This window comes from Oncorhynchus keta, chromosome 15 (assembly GCF_023373465.1).
Source record: "Oncorhynchus keta strain PuntledgeMale-10-30-2019 chromosome 15, Oket_V2, whole genome shotgun sequence".
NCBI lineage: Eukaryota > Metazoa > Chordata > Actinopteri > Salmoniformes > Salmonidae > Oncorhynchus > Oncorhynchus keta.
The window spans coordinates 33,033,568-33,053,835 of NC_068435.1; the positions used below are offsets into that span (position 1 = coordinate 33,033,568).

At 42.8% G+C, this 20,268-nt stretch overlaps 1 protein-coding gene across 3 annotated transcripts in view; it reads left to right on the forward strand.

Annotated features, from left to right (window-relative positions):
* The window catches only part of LOC118394804 (arf-GAP with GTPase, ANK repeat and PH domain-containing protein 3-like), a 231,845-nt gene that overhangs the window by 96,764 nt on the left and 114,813 nt on the right, over positions 1-20,268 (forward strand). For all 3 annotated transcript variants that reach the window (XM_035788368.2, XM_035788366.2, XM_035788367.2), the window contains exons 2-3: positions 14,464-14,522; positions 16,684-16,771. In XM_035788368.2, the coding sequence (XP_035644261.1) occupies positions 14,464-14,522; positions 16,684-16,771 (147 nt within the window). The remainder of the gene's footprint in view (positions 1-14,463; positions 14,523-16,683; positions 16,772-20,268) is intronic.

Consider the following 20,268-nt stretch of genomic DNA (forward strand, 5'->3'; position numbering starts at 1 on the left):
GCCGAGCAGTTGCCATACCCAGGCGGTGATGCAACCGGTCAATATGCTCTCGATGGTGCAGCTGTATAACTTTGAGGATCTGGGGACCCATGCCAAATCTTTTCAGTCTCCTAGTGCTGCTCTTTTAGCGTTGACAGTGTGGGATCCAGTGTGCATTTCAGAAGTTACTCATCGAAGTTGAATGAGAAACGCAACAATGAGCTATAGCGATTTGTCCATGTGTTGAAAAGACTTATGTTTGCTGTATATCCCTTGCAGTTTAGTTACAATCTGAATTAAGCATGGCTCTTTTCATTAAGGCGTTAGCAGATGACACGTTGCACAATGTTGAACTTGAAAACCTGTATCTGACAGGTTTGCTCCAAGTGCATTGCATCACATGTTCTAGTGCTCCATCATATTTACATAATTAAGCAAAATCCACCACTCAGGCCTCCGTAATCTTCAAGAGAAGAATGAAAGATGAAGGTTTGAAAGGTTTATTCAAATTTAGTGACGTTCAGATTGAAAACGGAAACTTTTACTTTCTCTGTGAGAAAGAAAACACGCCTGAAAACGTTAGAAGTACTTTGGATTGATTGGCTTTAGCAAAGGTTTGTTCCCTTCTGATCCTTGGCTCTTAATAAGGGTGCACAGGTACACGTCATGATTTGCAATTTTCTTTTGTTTTCCCTTTAAGATTTTTTTTTATACCAAGGTCACCAAAGTCTTTGTAGTAGTGTTAAGTGCACATTTAGTGATATCTGTGACTGTCTATGTAGTGTAGTCGAACTTGGGAGAGGGCAGTCGGTCAGGCAGTAGGAATGTAGTAGGTGTGTCGTTCATACTGACTACAAGCTAGGTGTTCAATGCCAAGGGCGGGCCTAACTGCCTGTCTCTACCTGCCTAAGTGTTTGACAACCCTACCTGCATGGTTGCAAAATGTATCCTAAGAGCTCTGAAGTCCAGCCCTTAGTTAGCACACACACACACACACACACACACACACACACACACACACACACACACACACACACACACACACACACACACACAAACTGCAATAGCCACATTAGTCGGCATTACAATATAATTTCTCTGGCTATTGATGAGCTGTTTTCCAGAATGCCTTTTTTCCCTTTGGTGGTGTAACCCCACACCACGGCTGAGGTGTTGAGGCCCCTGTCCCCACTCACCTCCTCACTCCCACCCCCACCCTGACCCCACACCACGGCTGAGGTGTTGAGGCCCCTGTCCCCACTCACCTCCTCACTCCCACCCCCACCATCACCCCACACCACGGCTGAGGTGTTGAGGCCCCTGTTCCCACTCACCTCCTCACTCTCACCCCCCCCCTCACCCCACACCACGGCTGAGGTGTTGAGGCCCCTGTCCCAACTCACCTACTTACTCCCACCCTCACCCCACACCACGGCTGAGGTGTTGAGGCCCCTGTCCCCACTCACCTCCTCACTCCCACCCCCACCCTCACCCCATACCGGTGGGTGAACAAAGCCACTCCTGTCAGGTCCGTGGATGGGATGACTATCTGACTATTCGGTCAGATAATGGCTCTCTCCCTGGCTCTCTGGCTCTCTTTATCTTGCCTAGAATTGACATGACTCATTGAGATTTGTCCAAAGTCTCCTGTGTGTCAATGTGCAGTCTCTATTCGTTCGTCTCACGACTGTTCTCTTTTAAGATATCCATTAAATTGTTTGTGGAGCGTTTAAGAATGCCCTGGCATTTATTATTTTTAATCCCACAGCGAACAGAAGTTCATTCATGACAGGTTTTTCTATTGCAGGTTCGGGATAGGGTCAAAACAGAAAAACAACTCCACGGTTGAGTTTAGCCATTAATTAAGATCGGCCTTTCTAACTCATTGTGGACAGATGGCGCAGCGGTCTAATCAGCCAGCTCCTGCTCCATGTACTGCGAGTTCAATCCAATGATTCATGTATACACTAGATGACAGACAGGAGCGCTGTTTTGAAGCTAGTGCACCTCCATCTTGGCACTCCCCCACCTTTGTAAAAACTATTTTGGAAGCTTTCGAAATGCATTTATTAATGTCTAGATTTGTTTTTGCTATATTTGTTCTATTACAGACACCTTCATGCATACTTTTAAATTATATTATGTGAGTTAACATAAAAATGTAAAAATATATTAAAACATTTTCCTTAAAGTATAATTTTTTGACAGTTCTAATGTGACTGTTCACACTATATTTAAAAAAAAAACATAAATACACTGAACAAAAAGTGTTGGTCCCATGTTTCATGAGCTGAAATAAAACATCTCAGAAATGTTCTTTGTGTACAAAAAGATTATTTCTCTCATGTTGTGCACAAATTTGTTTACATGCCTGTTAGTGAGCATTTCTCATTTGCCAAGATAATCCATCCACCTGGCAGGTGTGGCATATCAAGAAGCTGATTAAACAGCATGATCATTACACAGGTGCACCTTGTACTGGGGACAATAGAAGGCCACTTTAAAATGAGCAGTTTTGTCACAACACAATACCACAGATGAAGCAAGTTGAGGGAGCGTGCAATTGGCATGCTCCCTCAAATTGGCATGACTGCAGGAATGTCCACCAAAGCTGTTGCCAATGTTGTTTTAGAGAATTTGGCAGTACGTCCAACCTGCCTTACAACCGCAGACCACGAATGTGTTCTTGGTGACCTTCAATGCTGCAGAGCTTTTTTAGTGCCCTTCCCCAGTTCTGTTCAATACTGTCTCGGAGCTCAATGGACAATTCCTTTGACCGCATGGCTTGGTTTTTGCTCTGACATGCTCTGCCAACTGTGGGACCTTATATAGACAGGTGTGTGCCTTTCCAAATCATGTCCAATCAATTGAATTTACCACAGCTGGACTACAATCAAGTTGTAGAAACATCTCAAGGATGATCAATGGAATCAGGATGCACCTGAGCTCAATTTTGAGTTTCATAGCAAAGTGTCTGAATACTTATGTAATACTTATGTTTTATATGTTTTATTAATGTGCAAAACAGTCTATAAGCCTGTTTTTGCTTTGTCATTATGGGGTATTGTTTGTAGATTGATGAGGGAAGAAAATAATTTAATCCATTTTAGAACAAGGCTATAACGTAAGAACATTTGGAAAAAGCCAAGGTGTCTGAATACTTTCCGAATGCACTTTATCATTGGTTCAATCCCAACTCTGGGCACTCATTGTGGCCAGTTTTAGGTGAGTCTCCTGATGTCCTGGGGACCTGCAAATACGAAAAATGTCAACTTAAATCTGGAGTGATGTCTCTGTTCATACAAAATGTTCAGCCATTGTGAAGGATGGCCAAAAGCATTTCTGTTTCCCTAAATGTTGTCTTTCTACTATTCTTGAGTTTGAATCGGGCCTCTGAAGACTCTCTGTCAGAGTTGTGTGAAAGATGTATCTGATTTATTTAATTCCCTCAGCAGACCTTTTTTGAGCCAAGTTCCTCACTACTGATTAGTTTTACCATTATGACAAACAGAATGTTTCACTCCCAAGCAAAACAGCACTGACAGTGTGATAATGCAAACCCACCTGCTGGGAGAGGAGTGGAGGGCGGGTTGAGTGAGTTAGTCAGAGACAGTCGAGAAGGAGATGGGATATGGAGGCTCTGCTAATACTTGAATGTGACTCCTTATTTGAGCGTCTGCTGCCACACAGATCCCCAGCTACATTTGTCTGCTCCGCAGGACTGCTTGAGACTCAAACTATGCTGCTGCTACTCACCTCTCAGGGGAAATATCTTCTCAGAATCAAGTTATCAAAACCCATTGACATGCTGGAGTCAGAGACCACTCCCAAATGATGTGTTAGGGGTGTTTAAAGGGCCAATCGGAAGTTGCTACATCCATTTTTTTGCACTTCTAAATGAATGATATGTACCCATTGATTCCTGAAGAATATAACTTCGGAATGGCTCAGGAGCATAGTTCCACTGTACCCCATCAGAACCCAAAAATATAAACTTAGAAAAAATATATATAAAACAAAATATGAACTTACTCCAATGTTTGTAAACAAGGTAAATGTAAACAAACACTATATAGCCTCAAAACATGGCTAAAACTACACTTTGTTTTTTTTTATCATGGGTAGTCAGTCTTTGCATCCATAGCTCGGTCTATGAATTTGAGTGGTTACATTTCTCCAGACCCATCCCTCAGCTGTTTACCAAAACAGGGGTGGTGAATATGCTTTGTGCTGATTGCCACTTTGATGTTGTGGTGATGACAGAACTGCACAGTCGAGATAAAGGCTGGGGTTAAAGAACGCCTTTCTGTATCAGTACACAGGTCAAAGTTGAGTTCCTGGGGCTATTTGCATTGAACAGGTAACCAATGGTTACCTGGACTATTTGTATTGTGTGTCCCCCAGCCCCCCATTTTACACTGCTGCTATACTCTGTTTATCATATATGCATAGTCACTTTAACTATTCATTCGTGTACATACTACCTCAATTGGCCCGACGAACTGGTGCCCCCGTACATTGGCTACCCGGACTATCTGCATTGTGTCCCACCACCCACCACCCCCTCTTTTACGCTACTCTCTGTTTATCATACACTGCTCAAAAAAATAAAGGGAACACTAAAATAACACATCCTTGATCTGAATGAATGAAATATTCTTATTAAATACTTTTTTCTTTACATAGTTGAATGTGCTGACAACAAAATCAATGACACAAAAATGATCAATGGAAATCAAATTTCTCAACCCATGGAGGTCTGGATTTGGAGTCACACTCAAAATTAAAGTGGAAAACCACACTACAGGCTGATCCAACTTTGATGTAATGTCCTTAAAACAAGTCAAAAGGAGGCTCAGTAGTGTGTGTGGCCTCCACGTGCCTGTATGACCTCCCTACAACGCCTGGGCATGCTCCCGATGAGGTGGCGGATGATCTCCTCCCAGACCTGGACTAAAGCATCCGCCAACTCCTGAACAGTCTGATGTGCAATGGATGGAGCGAGACATGATGTCCCAGATGTGCTCAATTGGATTCAGGTCTGGGGAACGGGCGGGCCAGTCCATAGCATCAATGCCTTCCTCTTGCAGGAACTGCTGACACACTCCAGCCACATGAGGTCTAGCATTGTCTTGCATTAGGAGGAACCCATGGCCAACCGCACCAGCATATGGTCTCACAAGGGGTCTGAGGATCTCATCTCGGTACCTAATGGCAGTCAGGCTACCTCTGCCGAGCACATGGAGGGCTGTGTGGCACACCAAAGAAATGCCACTCCACACCATGACTGACCCACCTCCAAACTGGTCATGCAGGAGGATGTTGCAGGCAGCAGAACGATCTCCACGGCGTCTCCAGACTCTGTCACGTCTGTCACATGTGCTCAGTGTGAACCTGCTTTCATCTGTGAAGAGCACAGGGCGCCAGTGGCGAATTTGCCAATCTTGGTGTTCTCTGGCAAATGCCAAACATCCTGCACGGTGTTGGGCTGTAAGCACAACCCCCACCTGTGGACGTCGGGCCCTCATACCATCCTCATGGAGTCTGTTTCTGACCGTTTGAGCAGACACATGCACATTTGTGGCCTGCTGGAGGTCATTTTGCAGGGCTCTGGCAGTGCTCCTCCTGTTCCTCCTTGCACAAAGGCGGAGGTAGAGGTCCTGCTGCTGGGTTGTTGCCCTCCTATGGCCTCCTCCACGTCTCCTGATGTACTGGCCTGTCTCCTGGTAGCGCCTCCATGCTCTGGACACTACGCTGACAGACACAGCAAACCTTCTTGCCACAGCTCACATTGATGTTCCATCCTGGATGAGCTGCACTACCTGAGGCACTTGTGTGGGTTGTAGACTCCGTCTCATGCTGCCACTAGAGTGAAAGCACCACCAGCATTCAAAAGTGACCAAAACATCAGCCAGGAAGCATAGGAACTGAGAAGTGGTCTGTGGTCACCACCTGCAGAACCACTCCTTTATTGGGGGTGTCTTGCTAATTGCCTATAATTTCCACCTGTTGTCTATTCCATTTGCACAACAGCATGTGAAATGTATTGTCAATCAGTGTTGCTTCCTAAGTGGACAGTTTGATTTCACAGAAGTGTGATTGACTTGGAGTTACATTGTGTTGTTTAAGTGTTCCCTTTATTTTTTTGAGCAGTGTATATGCATAGTCACTTTAACCATGCCTACATGTACATACTACCTCAATTACCCGACTAACCGGTGTCTGTATATAGCTTCGCTACTGTTTGTAGCCTAGCTACTGTTATTTTTCAGTCTTTTTACTATTGTTCACCTAATACTTATTTTTTACTTAAATTTGCTCTGTGGTTAGGGCCTGTAAGTAAGCATTTCACTGTTCGGTCTACACCTGTTGTATTCGGCATTTCACTGTGAGGTCTACACCTGTTGTATTCGGCGCACGTGACAAATAAACTTTGATTTGATTGAGAGTTGGACAACCCTCCTTTGTGCAGAACCATGTTTATGGTATGTTGTCAACTTGGGGTTGGCGTTACGGAAAATGTTAGCTTATACGTCAATTCAACTTTCACTGCTACATATTCTACTAAATCGAGTCAGCTAAGACTGAACCCAAGGAACAAAAGATCTCTCAAAAATCCAAATGTGTCTACCTCGGGTTAAAATGAGAATTCATATCAACACCGGTGTCCAATTTAGCTCAGAGGAAATGGTTGATACCAAGCCTTCAGCAACCGAAAGCTTAGACGAGACCCTTAAGTCAGCTTTGCTATAGCCCTCCAAAATGGGATAGATTGGTCGGCAAGCATCCACCTCTCTGTCTGCATCACTAGTGATTCTGTTTGTCACTTACCTATCCCCTTAGAGTGAAATTACCTTCTGCTGTTCAGAGCTCTACAGATAAGAGCTGTAGCAGAATTGAGCCGACATCTTTGTGAATTGGGCTGCAGAGTCATAACAGTTACAAGATAGGGATATGATTCAGGAACAATTATGACAATGGAGCTGCTGCTCAGTGTAATTATACCCTAGGCCTAGTCAGAGGCAATGCCAGTGGGTAACAACCCACTATGTGGTTACCAATGAAAGATGTAAAAATACTTATTCCAAGCTAAATTCACACTCTGTCATTTCTAGCTTGTGGGGAAAAAATATCTTGGCCTCGGAGCAGCGTGGAGGTTTAGACCTCATGGTTGTCCTCCCCTCTCATTCCCCACTGACCACACACACCCGCGCACGCACACACTCAAACAGAGTGGTATTTTCAGAACTCAATTAGGGGGGGTACTAATCGTGCCTCACTGCCTTCGGATTGAATAGTAATTTTTATTAGAGTGGACGTGAGCGGTGAGGTAAAAAGAAAAACAGGACAAACAAGCGGCAGCAGTTTTCCGTCTCACACAAACAAGGGCTCTGGTGTCCTCTGGAGGGTGCGTCACTGACGTTGGGGCTCGTTCTGTTCCGTTTCCACAGGCATTCTGGGTAGCGATGGGGTGCTCATTTGTAATGGAGGAAACACATGCATTCTATTAGCTGTGTGAGCAAGGGCTAAGGACAAGTGTTTTGTGCCACTCTGTATGCTACATCAATCTGGATAGCCACAGCATATAGGCCTAATATGTAACTTGTGTAGCACAAACAATGTGTCACGTGGTTTTGATAAAAGATAGCTAGGTAAAGCTTTGAGTGAATGAATGCTACTTTGGTCTTCTATATCTCCTCTGTTCTTCTGCCCTCTGTGTTTCATGCCTTTTTTTAAAAGTTATTTTCAAAATGAGTGGTGGTGTTATGGTCAGTAATAACACAACGTTCCATTCTGGTGCGGCGCCCCAGTGTCCTAACTCTCTAAGTGGTCAACAACACTATAGAGACCCTTTTGTATGATGACCCCTAATTCTACTGGATAGCCGGTCTATTTCTGGGGTCTTCTCTTGTGTGTTTGCCCCTCTTTCCGAGATTCCAGAACAGTGGAATCTACCGTTGCAGTTTAAGAACAAAAAGCTGTTCAAGTCAGAGTGCTCTTGTAACGGGTTTCTGAAGAGTTGCATAAAAGAGCTCCGATCACTGTTTTTATTCGTCCTCTTGTCTAGATCTTAAAAAAAATAAATAACAAGTAATCTTGACAAAATGAGTGGAAACCTCATTTAAACTGCTCTCTACCACTTGTGAAAAACACTCCCTCACTCACTCAAGCGGAGTGTCAGAACTGCAGAGCCTAAGGTTTTCCACACATTTTAGTGCTTAGATCTACTCGTGTTCGTGCTCTTGGGGTGGTCCGATTTTTCTTTTGAAACAACACTCACCTTCTGTAACATGATACCCTCTCTGGTCCATGTGATCCGAGACCCTAGGGGGCAATAGCAGAAAGAGATTTTCTTGTTGTTGTGTTCCCATTTGTGGGAATACAAAGAAGAATCAAAGAAAAGTCATGTTTAAAACATCACCACTGTTAGTTCACTTGAATGAAATGGCATGGCTAAAAAAAGCAGACAAACGATCCTTTTAGCTTCCCACATCACCCCCATGTGGAATAATCCGATTTATCACGAAATAATATGCTAATATTATTTACTTGCCAGTGTAACCTACAGCATCATCCCAGTTTAATATGCTGCTGGAATGTAATTCACACCCGTATCAGCTACAAATAGAATGCCATCATTTATGCTCAGGAAGAAAAAGCACATGGTTTAGGGCTGTTTTAGGTAGTCACTCAGTAAAATACTTTTTGGGGGGCGGGGGTTCTAATAAGGCTACAGTGTTTATTGGTTTATTGTTTTAAAAGTCACTAAGATTATATTTGGTTATCAATGGAAAATAGGCTTCTTATTTAATGCCAAGCTAAACCAAAACAGTAATTTTGAAGTGATTTTGTAGATTAGCTTCCCACATCGCCATGTGAAAGAATCACATTTATAATTCAATAATATGCCGCGGCAAATATTCGTATACTTTCTGTTGTAGCCTACACTGTTATTCCAGTTCGATATGCTACTTGCATGTATTCACTCCAGTATCAGCTACAAATAGAATGTCATCATGTTTTGGTCGCGGAGAAAAAATATATGTTTTTGTTTTTACCAATAGCCTGGGATCACTGGTTGTAATAAGGCTACGATGTTTTGATTTGGTTGAACAGTCGATGAGATTCGAAGGCGTATCAATGCAAAAATAGGCTACTTTGATTCAGCCTATAGATTCAAGGAACCAAGCGAGCTTGAGTGCCTAGACATCACTGCCTCTACCGCTACGCAAAGAATGATACGGCAAGTGACCATTTTCATTTGGCACGGGAGTACTCGGATGTCGGAGTGCACTGCAAGGAGCCGCGCCTTTTGTGAGGAAAAACGACATTGCGACGCTGCGCTACGCACCGTATGGTCCGTCTCTGTAGGGTATAAATCGGCCTTGAAGAGCATGTTCTAACATGTTCAAGAATATAGTCAAACTGGTAGTGAGAGGGCTTAGCAACACAAGGGCTGATATTCAGAACCGCTCTGTGCAACACAGGTTGAATCCACCTCGGGCGATGCACTCCTCAACAACGAGGCCTGTTATTGTATACAGGAGTATTGTCCGTGTATTAAGTCAACCTTATTGCTTCTAAAACTACATTTATCAAGGAAGAATCTAGTGAACAAAAAAACGATTTACTTTCTTAATTGGAAAAAGTGTCTCAAGTGAAGTCTAATGGTGTTTTGGAATGGCTTCGATTAGCCTTGGAGGAACACAAAATCAATGTTCTTCAACAATTGATCCTACATCCTGCAAATGTTTTAATTATCATGTAAGAGGCCCTTATTCTCGACTTACACGACTACTTATGGATTGGACAACCGCTTTCAAATAATGAAACATTTTGTTTATGGCCAAGTGCACTTCTTAGATGCCTATAAATAGGTGCTTGAATACAGGAAATTAGTCTCAAGGGTACATTCATTTGAATTGCATCACTTTTTGACAGAAAACCTTTTGATTTCAACAAAACTTTCCTTACATGTTTGCACATGGAAGAAGTGGACAGAAAGTTACTTTTTGGACCAGAATGCCAAAACATTCAGGAGATAAAGGTGCTCAAAGTTGACCCGTTTTGCATACCCCACCATACCATGATATTCATGTCTTCCTCACTGGAAAATATAAAATGGTTGACTTTTTGATATCATTTAAAAGCTTACAAATAGAATCAGCCTATACATTCAAGGAACCCAAGCGAGCTTCATTGCCTACTACACAACACGGCCTCCACGGCTACGCAAGGAATGATACGGCAAGTGACAATTATCATTTGGCACGGGAGTAGTCGGATGTCGGAGTGCACTGCGAGGAGCCTAGCATTTTGTGAAGAAAAACGACATTGCCACGACGCACCGTATGGTCCGTCTCTGTAGGGTAAAAAATCGGCCTTGAAGAGCATGTTCTAACATGTTCAAGAAGATAGTCAAACTGGTAGTGAGAGGGCTTAGCAACACAAGGGCTGCTATTCAGAACCGCTCTGTGCAACACAGGTTGAATCCACCTCGGGCGATGCACTCCTCAACCTTGAACTGAAGTGAAATAACCATGACGAGGCTTGTTATTGTATACAGGAGTATTGTCCGTGTATTAAGTCAACCTTATTGCTTATACAACTACATTTGTCAAGGAAGAATCTAGTGAACAAAACAATTTACTTTCTTAATTGGAAAAAGTGTCTCAAGTGAAGTCTAATGGTGTTTTGGAATGGCTTCGATTAGCCTTGGAGGAACACAAAATCAATGTTCTTCAACAATTGATCCTACATCCTGCAAATTTTTTAATTATCATGTAAGAGGCCCTTATTCTCGACTTACACGACTACTTATGGATTGGACAACCGCTTTCAAATAATGAAACATTTTGTTGATGGCCAAGTGCACTTCTTAGATGCCTATAAATAGGTACTTATTTTCAAGGGTCGATCCATTTGAATTGAATCACTTTGACAGAAAATTCACATAATAATAATCATTTCACTATTTCATATCATCTGAGGTTTTTGTGTTGTGTCCTCCATCGGCTGAGACACAATATGCTCTTGAATACAGGGTGGGTGTCATTTCAATCATAGAAAATTCCATTATATGAATTATATATCGCTTCAGACCACTGAAATGTAGCTAGTACACCTTGAAATTTAATTGAAATGCAACTTCTAATCACTACCCCAACCGTTGAATGTCAACATAAATGGTCATGTCTATTCTATTATCTATATTTATATGATCTCAATAGGTTTCCTGTGGGGATGGACAGTTTTAATTTAAATCTACAGATATTCCCATTCAAGTCTACATTCTCTGATGTGTGGTTCTCCAACTGTCTTTGTGGTCCCATTTGAATGTTGAAATGTCTATTTTACTCCCATTTTAGTACATTTGTCAGCAAAAACATGACAACCCCCCTGTATTCAAGAGCTCTCCTATTTGCCATATCTTCACTTTAAGCCTACTAGAAAGTGTGTGCTCTCAAGCCTGGAGAGAAGCAAAAGTAATTCCGCTACCTAAGAATATTAAAGCCCTGTTTGTTTACTGGCTCAAATAGCCGACCAATCATCCTGTTACAAACCCTTAGTAAACTTATGGGAAAAAAATAGTTTTTTGGCCAGATACAATGTTATTTTACAGTAAACAAATTGACAACAGACTTTCAGCACGCTTATAGAGATGGTACGTTCAACAAGCACAGCACTTACACAAATGACTGATGATTGAGATTGATGATAAATAAATTGTTTTGTTAGACTTCAGTGCACATTCTGACATTAGCGATCACAATCTGCTGCAGGTTAAGCATATGTGTTATGGCTTTACACCCCCTGCTATATTGTAGATAAAGAGTTAGACAGGTAACAGAACACAGAGGGTGTTTTTTAATGGAAGCCTATCCAACACAATCCAGGTAGAATCAGGAATTCTCCGGTCCGGATGTTTAGGCCCCTTACTTTTTTCAATCTTTACTAACGACATGCCACTGGCTTTGAGTAAAGTTATGTATACGGACGACTCAACACTATACACGTCAACTACTACAGCGACTGAAATGATTGCAACACTTAACAAAGAGCTGAATGGGTGGAAAGGAATAAGTTAGTCCTAAATATTTCAAAAAACTTAAAGCACTGTATTTGGTCAAAATCATTCACTAAACCCTAAACTTCAACTAAATCTTGTAAAGAGTAAGTTGAGGTGACTAAAATTGCTGAGGTGACTAAACTGCTTGGAGTAACCCTGGATTGTAAACTGTCATGGTCAAAACATATTGATACAACAGTAGCTAGGATGGGGAGAAGTCTGTCCATAATAAAGCGCTGCTCTACCTTCTTAACAGCACTATCAACAAGGCAGGTACTACAGGTTCTAGTTTTGTCGCAACTGGACTACTGTTCAGTCGTGTGGTCAGGTACCACAATGAGGGAACAGGGCAGCACGGCTGGCCCTGAGATGTACACAGAGAGCTAACATGAATAATATGCATGTCAATCTCTCCTGGCTCAAAGTGGAGGAGAGATTGACTTCATCACTATTTGTATTTATGAGAGGTATTGACATGTTGAGTGCACTGAGCAATCGGTTTTTAACTACTGCGTTTTAACTACGTTTTTTAAGCTCAGACACCCATGCATTCCCCACAGACATGCCACAGACATGCCACAAGAGGGTTCTTCACAGTCTCTTCACAGGTCTCTTCACAGTCCCCAAGTCCAGAACAGACTATGGGAGGCGCACAGTACTACAGAGAGCCACGACTACATGGAACTCTATTCCACATCAAGTAACTCGTGCCAGCAGTAACATTTTATTTAGACGACAGATACAAACACACTTTATGGAACAAACAGCGGGGACTGTGAAGCAACACAAACATAGGCACAGACACATGCACACAAACACACAATAACATATACACTATACACACACATACTGTGTACATGGATTTTGTGTGGTAGATATGTGGTAGTAGAGTATGGGCCTGAGGGCACACACTTAATGTGTTGTGAAATCTGTTGTGAATGGCTCCCGAGTGGCGCAGCATTCTAAGTCACTGCATCTCAGTGCTAGAGGCGTCACTACAGACCCTGGTTCAATTTCAGGCTGTACAACTGGCCGTGATTGGGAGTCCAGTAGGGCGGCGCACCATTGGCCCAGCGTCAGCTGGGGTAGGCCGTCATTGTAAAGAAGAATTAGTTAAACATTTAAAGGTTAAAAGAAAACAACAACAAACAAAAATATATATATATATTGTAATGTTTTTAAAATTGTATAACTGCCTTAATGTTGCCAGACCCCAGGAAGAAGGCAGCAGCTAATGGGGATCCATAATAAATACAAATGATGTGTCTCAACTGATGCTGGGCACAACACAAAAACGAATGATGTAAGAATGATGTAAATTAGTGTCTAAGCCACAACATTTGCGAATATGTTTTTTATTTTTAAGTTTACACATTTTAAAATTAAAATTTTTTTTTTTTGTGTGTGTAAATTCTCCAGATATTATGAAATAGTTTGAAAATCCTGTTTGTAGGCCGTTAAAATAATTTCAATCTCAACTGTATGTTTTCCAGTCATCGAAACATTGGTTTATCCTCAATACATTTTTCTGGATGATTGTTCTGGATGATCAATGTTCTTTGTTTGCTTTGAGCAAGACGAGAGACCGGTTGCTGCACCAAACGTGCACTTAAATGACGCTGCCTTCTTTGGTGTTGTAGGTCTTCATTGTCCTGGTGTAGACACTGGGTCCCACCTGGTTTTGCACCTTGTTGCCTGGAGACAGTGTGTCTGCACCGGCACCACCTTTCTCTGTTGTTGATGGTATCTCCATGGGGGTCGCTAGCTTGGAATAGAGGGTCTGCGACCCGAAACAGGAAGTGGGTATTTTGTCAAACAGTTGTGACAGATCCGGACACTTTTTTACTATAATGTCCTGAGAGAGAAGTTCTCTGTGTATCTGGTTATGCCCTGAACAATGCTACTGACTTTCACCCAGTTTGTAATTGTTCTCTTGAATGGTTTTCTAGACTTAGTTTTTAAATGGCGATTTTCTTTCCAGTCAAATGTCCCTTCCATATGTGTCGCCATTAATAGAGGAACATGTTGGAACAAGTCTGGTTTTCTCTCGCTATTGAATTGAATTAGCTGTGTGCGTGTGCGTTCTTGCTTGCTCGTGCGCCAGAGGTCTCTTTTTAAACCCCGATTTGCACCACTTCCCTTCAAGCCACAGACAGTACATGTTCGGTGCAATGTAAACAAACATCAAACAACAAGCATTGTCAGGACAAAGAGTCAAGAGGGAGAGCAGAGCAGAGCCTGTTTTTCTCTGGTTCAACAGGTTTATAATGGGGATATAGCTTTTATTTAAAACATTTATCTTAACATACATAAACTGTTGACGACACGAAACAGTGATCAGGAATCAACACCCTGCTTTACCCTTCAGTAACCTTAACTAAATGCTGTTTGTTCTCCGTCTTTTTCTCTTCCAGACTCTTTCGTCAACAGCCAAGAATGGACATTGAGTCGATCAGTGCCAGAGCTCAAAGTGGTGAGTGGTATGCATCATAACTTCAGCCCGTTGTTAATCGGCTGACATTGGCATTGCAAGAGGAAGATAAATTGAACATTAGCATTGGATTGATTTCAACGTCAATGCCAGTGCATGCTCTATGCATGTCAAAAACATTTCCTCTCATTCTGCATGAGAGAGAGAGAGAAGAGTAGAGTAGAGTACAGAAATTGGCTGGAATATTCCCTGGCACCAAACGAGATTGTGGGTGATTTTTAATGATGCTGGTTTTTTTTTGCGTTGGCATGGTGATGCGGAGCGTAGAGTGGTTTGCAGCAGACTAAGAGATGAGTGACGGTTTTGGGCTAGACGAGTGACACTTCCTGGGTCTGATCCAGCCGCTGGCACAACCGTTCTTACCACTGCCAAACACACACACACACACACACACACACACACACACACACACACACACACACACACACACACACACACACGCTGCTCACGTCCTCACTTGAAGAAAGGAATGCTTCACGCACATAATCAATAGGGATATTACCACAAAACCTCATTCCGCCGTTCTGGTGTTAAATACTGTAGTAGTATTCATAGTATTTTGGTCTTCTATGAATTGGTTAGGGTCGTGCATCGCATCAGAAAGATTTATGGGAATCAGACACAAATCAGATGGGGGAAATTTTATGAAGAACATGCTTTCAAAACAGGGAGAATTTGATAGAGCTCATTGTCTTTTTATATAGTAGACGGTGTTCATTAGCGCCACACACTTCAGAGGTTAAGTGAACTGATGCTGAACTCAGCAGGGAAAAGACAATGACTGCTGTCAGAGAACTTAATTTACTTCCACAGTTCCCATATGGCAATATTGGACAGAAGTAGTTCAGTCATATGAGTTATGTTTCCCAAAAGCATGGACAAATGTTATCGTTCCAACATGTAGGCTATTGTACTCATGGTGGACATGAGCTGATACTGTGTAGTACGGGCTTCCCAAAACTTTGCATTAAAAACATTGTATTCAAACCTGGACTTTGATGATGAACCCACAGACTGATCCTTAAAAAAAAGTGTCTCTAGTGGAATTTACACACAGTGCCCGCTCTGCTTTCATCTGCCTGAACTATGCTCATAAAGCAGCCTTATTAATGATGGGCTTACAACCCAGCAGGTTACAAAGCTTTACAGTTCTAACACAAACCCTGCCCCTTTTGTAGTTAGTTTTGGTTATGAGTAGCTCCTAGCTTGTTATATTTATTTATTTATTTAACTAGGCAAGTCAGTTAAGAACACATTCTTATTTTACAATGACGGCCTACCCCGGCCAAACCCTCCCCTAACCCTGACGACGCTGGGCCAATTGTGCGCCGCCCTATGGGGCTCCTGATCTCGGACGGTTGTGATACAGCCCGGGATCGAACCAGGGTCTGTAGTCTCGGTCTATTCTTACGTTCTTGATAGACTACTACTTCATGTCCTCTCCAAAGCCAACTTCCTCCTTACAAAGAACATAAGTATTGTGAGGGAGAGGATAGGTAGCTTAATCGTCCCCCCCCCAACACACACACACACGCAGTCCGCTGTAATTAAACCAATCCTGACTTTACCACCCACTAATGATCTAAAGAAGAGGGGGATGAAGGAAGAGGGGGGGGTGATGGCATGTTGAAGGAGCCTTTGTTCTCCCCCAGACACCCTGGCATCATCAGCCACCCCAGCCTGGGAGCGGCACCAGCCCACCCTCCGTCAGGTTTCCCCTGGGGGCATAGAGCAGTCAGGGCTGGGGCCTTGGCCTAGACACCCACCAGGGGGAGTAGGTAAAACATTAGCTGAACATATACAGTACTGTTCCCTTGGTGTCTTACCTTTACCCTATAAGCACCATCTGTTCATGTGAAAGTCCATAGGCTGAGGCCTTTGGCATTGGTTAGTTGTGTAACCATCTCTACAACATATTGCCGCCACCAACTGAACATTTTACTGGTACTAGTCATGTTAACAGACTTTTATTAGTACTAGTATTTTGCAGTCTTGCTGTTTCAACAATCATCATCAGTACTGTATATAGGTCAAGCTGTAGAGGCTCTGGCTATGATTGCAGGTGTAACCATCCATACAACATACATGTCCTGGAATGAACTACATGTGAGTGTGGTGTCATGTGTTTTTGTTGTTTCTGCAGGGTATTGTGGGTAATCTGTCGAGTGGGAAATCGGCCCTTGTCCACCGGTACCTGACAGGCACGTACGTGCAGGAGGAATCCCCTGAAGGTAAGAGACTGCTGCTGAAATCCCGAGGGAGGAGAGCACCATCACATGTTTAAAAAAAAAAAACTTAAAAAGTTGTCTACTTTACTAGACGGTCTTGTCAGTCAACACATGAACGCATCACTTGAGGCAGAGCGGTCTGTTCCTTCTTATAGCTGTGATGATATCTTGCTAATCTAGTCCATCTACTGGCCCTGCTGCATCATACATGAGATCTTTATAATAATTCCTAAAGTTTATTTAAGATTTTACCAGATTATTGTCAGTCCAAAACCTGTTGAAATTCCACCTGGAATGATCAATTGGCAAGCCAGTCTGCATTTTGGCTGATGTTATTCTAGCTGGGGATAGATACTGACAAAATACAAGGACTGGGCTTGATGCTTGCAGTATAATTAGCAGTTAGTTTGAGTGTTTTCCACATGGTGTATGGAGAGAAAGGAGAAATCTTGGCTTGTCATTAACGGTATGCCAGGTGTGTTGGTGTTGATATTTTGTATCAGTCGACGCAGTGTCCGATTTTCTCTCAAACCCAAGGGTGTGGAGAGAGAGAGAGACAACTCTGAGGTAATTGGCCGTTAGCCAATTATCCGTTAGCATAAACGAATGACAGCTAGAGCAAAGCATTGTTTATGAAAAAGAGAGGGCTTCTGCGTTAGAATGATAATTCCCAAACACATCAAGGTAAAACTAAGACCTGGGCGTAAAGCACTAAATCCTACTATTAACCCTTCATTTCAGAGAGGAGGGGGATCATAGTTGCTGCCATGAACATAAACAGGTTTCTGTTTAGGGAGCTGCGAGGCTCTGAAACGAGAGGTCGTAGCTCTGCGAGGAGGTTGTGTTTACTCCTACAGTTGGAGCCCGTTCCCAAACCTTCCACTTATGACTTCACAGAATCTAAACCGAAGAGTTCTCCATTTTGATTCTCAGGCGGGAAATCGGAAGCGAAGGCTGCCCGAAACCCGTGAAGATGTTGGCAAAGTTGGGTTAAATGACAATTTTGGATGGTTTGTAGTGTCTGTTTTTATGTAGGCTACTGTGTACTGAGGATGATGAGACATGAAGCGCATAATGAGTTCCTGGCATTAAGATGCTGCTTCACCAAGGGAAAGCAACAATCCTCAATGCCTAATTAGGCCTAGAGAAGTCAATGACAAAAATGCTGGAATGAAAAAACCTGAGTGCTGGTTTTGGTAATTCTGGAAACATTTTATACAGATCATTGCATTGTTGCTGTGATACAACATACCGCTCTGTCTCCCATCCTTAACAGGTGACAAAGGGTCTCCTTTTAGTCTCATTTCTAGCACCTTGCTTAGCCCGGATAGAAACTGGCTTTGAAAGAGGCTACCTCGCTTCTAGGAAGAGTTGGTAGTAGTACTAATGTTGTCTGTTCTGTCCGTACCATTCATTAACCCAGCAGTTCTACTTTACGGTGTTTTATTCTACTATGTTGCTCGTTCCTGTGATATCAAAAAAAAGGCAGTATCGGGACGGGGAGGGAGGTGTTGCCATGGCGACAGCGAAACTGGCTCTGTTTGAATTGTGGCTCTGTGTCAAGGTCTCTGAGCATCCACATTCCATTCTAGAGCTGGATATGCCTATTGCCTACTGCCTGCTCACCAAGCCCACAATTTCAGCTACCATCTCAAAACCTGTGTGTGACTGTGTGTGTGACTGTGTGTGTGTGTGTGTGTGTGTGTGTGTGTGTGTGTGTGTGTGTGTGTGTGTGTGTGTGTGTGTGTGTGTGTGTGTGTGTGTGTGTGTTGGACAACAGTTTGATAGAAAAGCTATAAACACTCTATTCATTAGCCACGTCCAGGTAAAATCATTATACATTAAATTGCTTGCCTCCCTAATACAGATTGAGTGTCTCTCATTATTGCTGTACAATTACTGTAGTTTTGCTTAATTCGTTTGGCACTGAGATTCAACAGACGTTTCACAGTACAGATGGTTTCTCCTCCGACCTCAGGATATGTTTTTGTCTATGCTTGCCGGTGAACAGTCACAGACACAGCAAGGATGTTGATGTTATGTAATCTAAATGTAGGTCTTTACTTAAATGCACATCCATTTTATACCATGGCAACAGAAGATGCTATTTGGTATAACACTCTCATTGTACGATTTTCAAGGGCTATTCGCATTTACATCCTCCAGAATCATTTCAAATGTCCTCTGAAGTCTGACACTTTGGTCCAGATACAGTCATTTTCTCATAAGATATGACTATACTGGGTATTACTATGAGTATCACTTTTCTGGTATTTCCTCTAAATGGAAATCTCCTGGCATATGGCAACTCATCAGTCCGATCAGCGCTCCAATCTCAGAGCTCTGTTACTTCAGTGGAGAAAAGCTGGCTTGGCTTCCTTGAGTCTCCCTCTTTGGCTCTTACACAACTCAACTGATGTCTGGGAGAATCCCCCTTCCCCATTTGGGCTAAAGTGGAATTAATGGGTAGCAAGTGTGGCTCAAGTGGATCTGTAGAACACTGCCTACCTACCTATCCCTTGAAGACTGCAGGCGGAGCCCGTCGCTGTGTCTTCCCTTGCTTTTTTGCAGAGGTGGGATCTGCACATCAAAGTACCAGTTTGAGAGTTCAGATAACACGGCTGATTATTAAATATCGGGTGTTGCCGCAGCGGTAGATATTTATTTTGTGTCTGTAGTTTTTTTTTTGTTGATATACGTTAATATGCCCACTCTTACTCCTTTCATGCAGACGTACATTATTCAATATTGTTTGAGATGGCTTGAAGCAGATTTTCTGCTTTTGAAAAAGCAAGGTTTTTATTTTGCCTCGCTCCCCAACTTTCTCACTTTAATATTTGAAATCTCTGCAGGATCTCAAACTATTCCAATGTTATGCAAAATCCAATTTAGTGCCGAGGTATTCCCATCGGTCTGTATTTCATCTGCAGCCAGCCTTGCCGGAGGCGAGGAATACGAACAAGCGTTCAAAGAGATGAGGGGTAAAAAGTCCAGGCTGACTATAGTTGCTACCCTTCTCCTGCAGAGCTCTAGCCTCCACTATCTTGTGGCCGTGAACTACACCCAACTTTAGATTTCTCCCTTTTCTTCTCCTATTATCTTCCATCCCCTCCTTCCCCCTCTCTCCACCGCAGGCTCCAGGCTATACGTTCATTCTAGTGGACGTGCCTTATCACGTCCTTACTGCCTGCTGCGCTGGCTAACACACTAGCACGCTATCTTGTATTTAATGGAGTTCTGCATCAATGATGGAGACAGATCGCTAGGCTAGCTGGTGGTGGTGTTGTAGTGAATTTGGGGGGTCTATGGCTTTGTGGCAGTGCTCTGTGACTGTGTAGTGGAGAAGGTTCCCTCAGCAGCTGTGTGCATTTAAACATGCCAAATGGCAATTTCCCTTCATTGTAACTGACTTTAGAGACCAGTTTTCTTCCCCCAGCTTCTGATTATTATTCATTTTTGTTTTATTGAGACAGCGGGGCCAAATCAAACCGCAGCATATT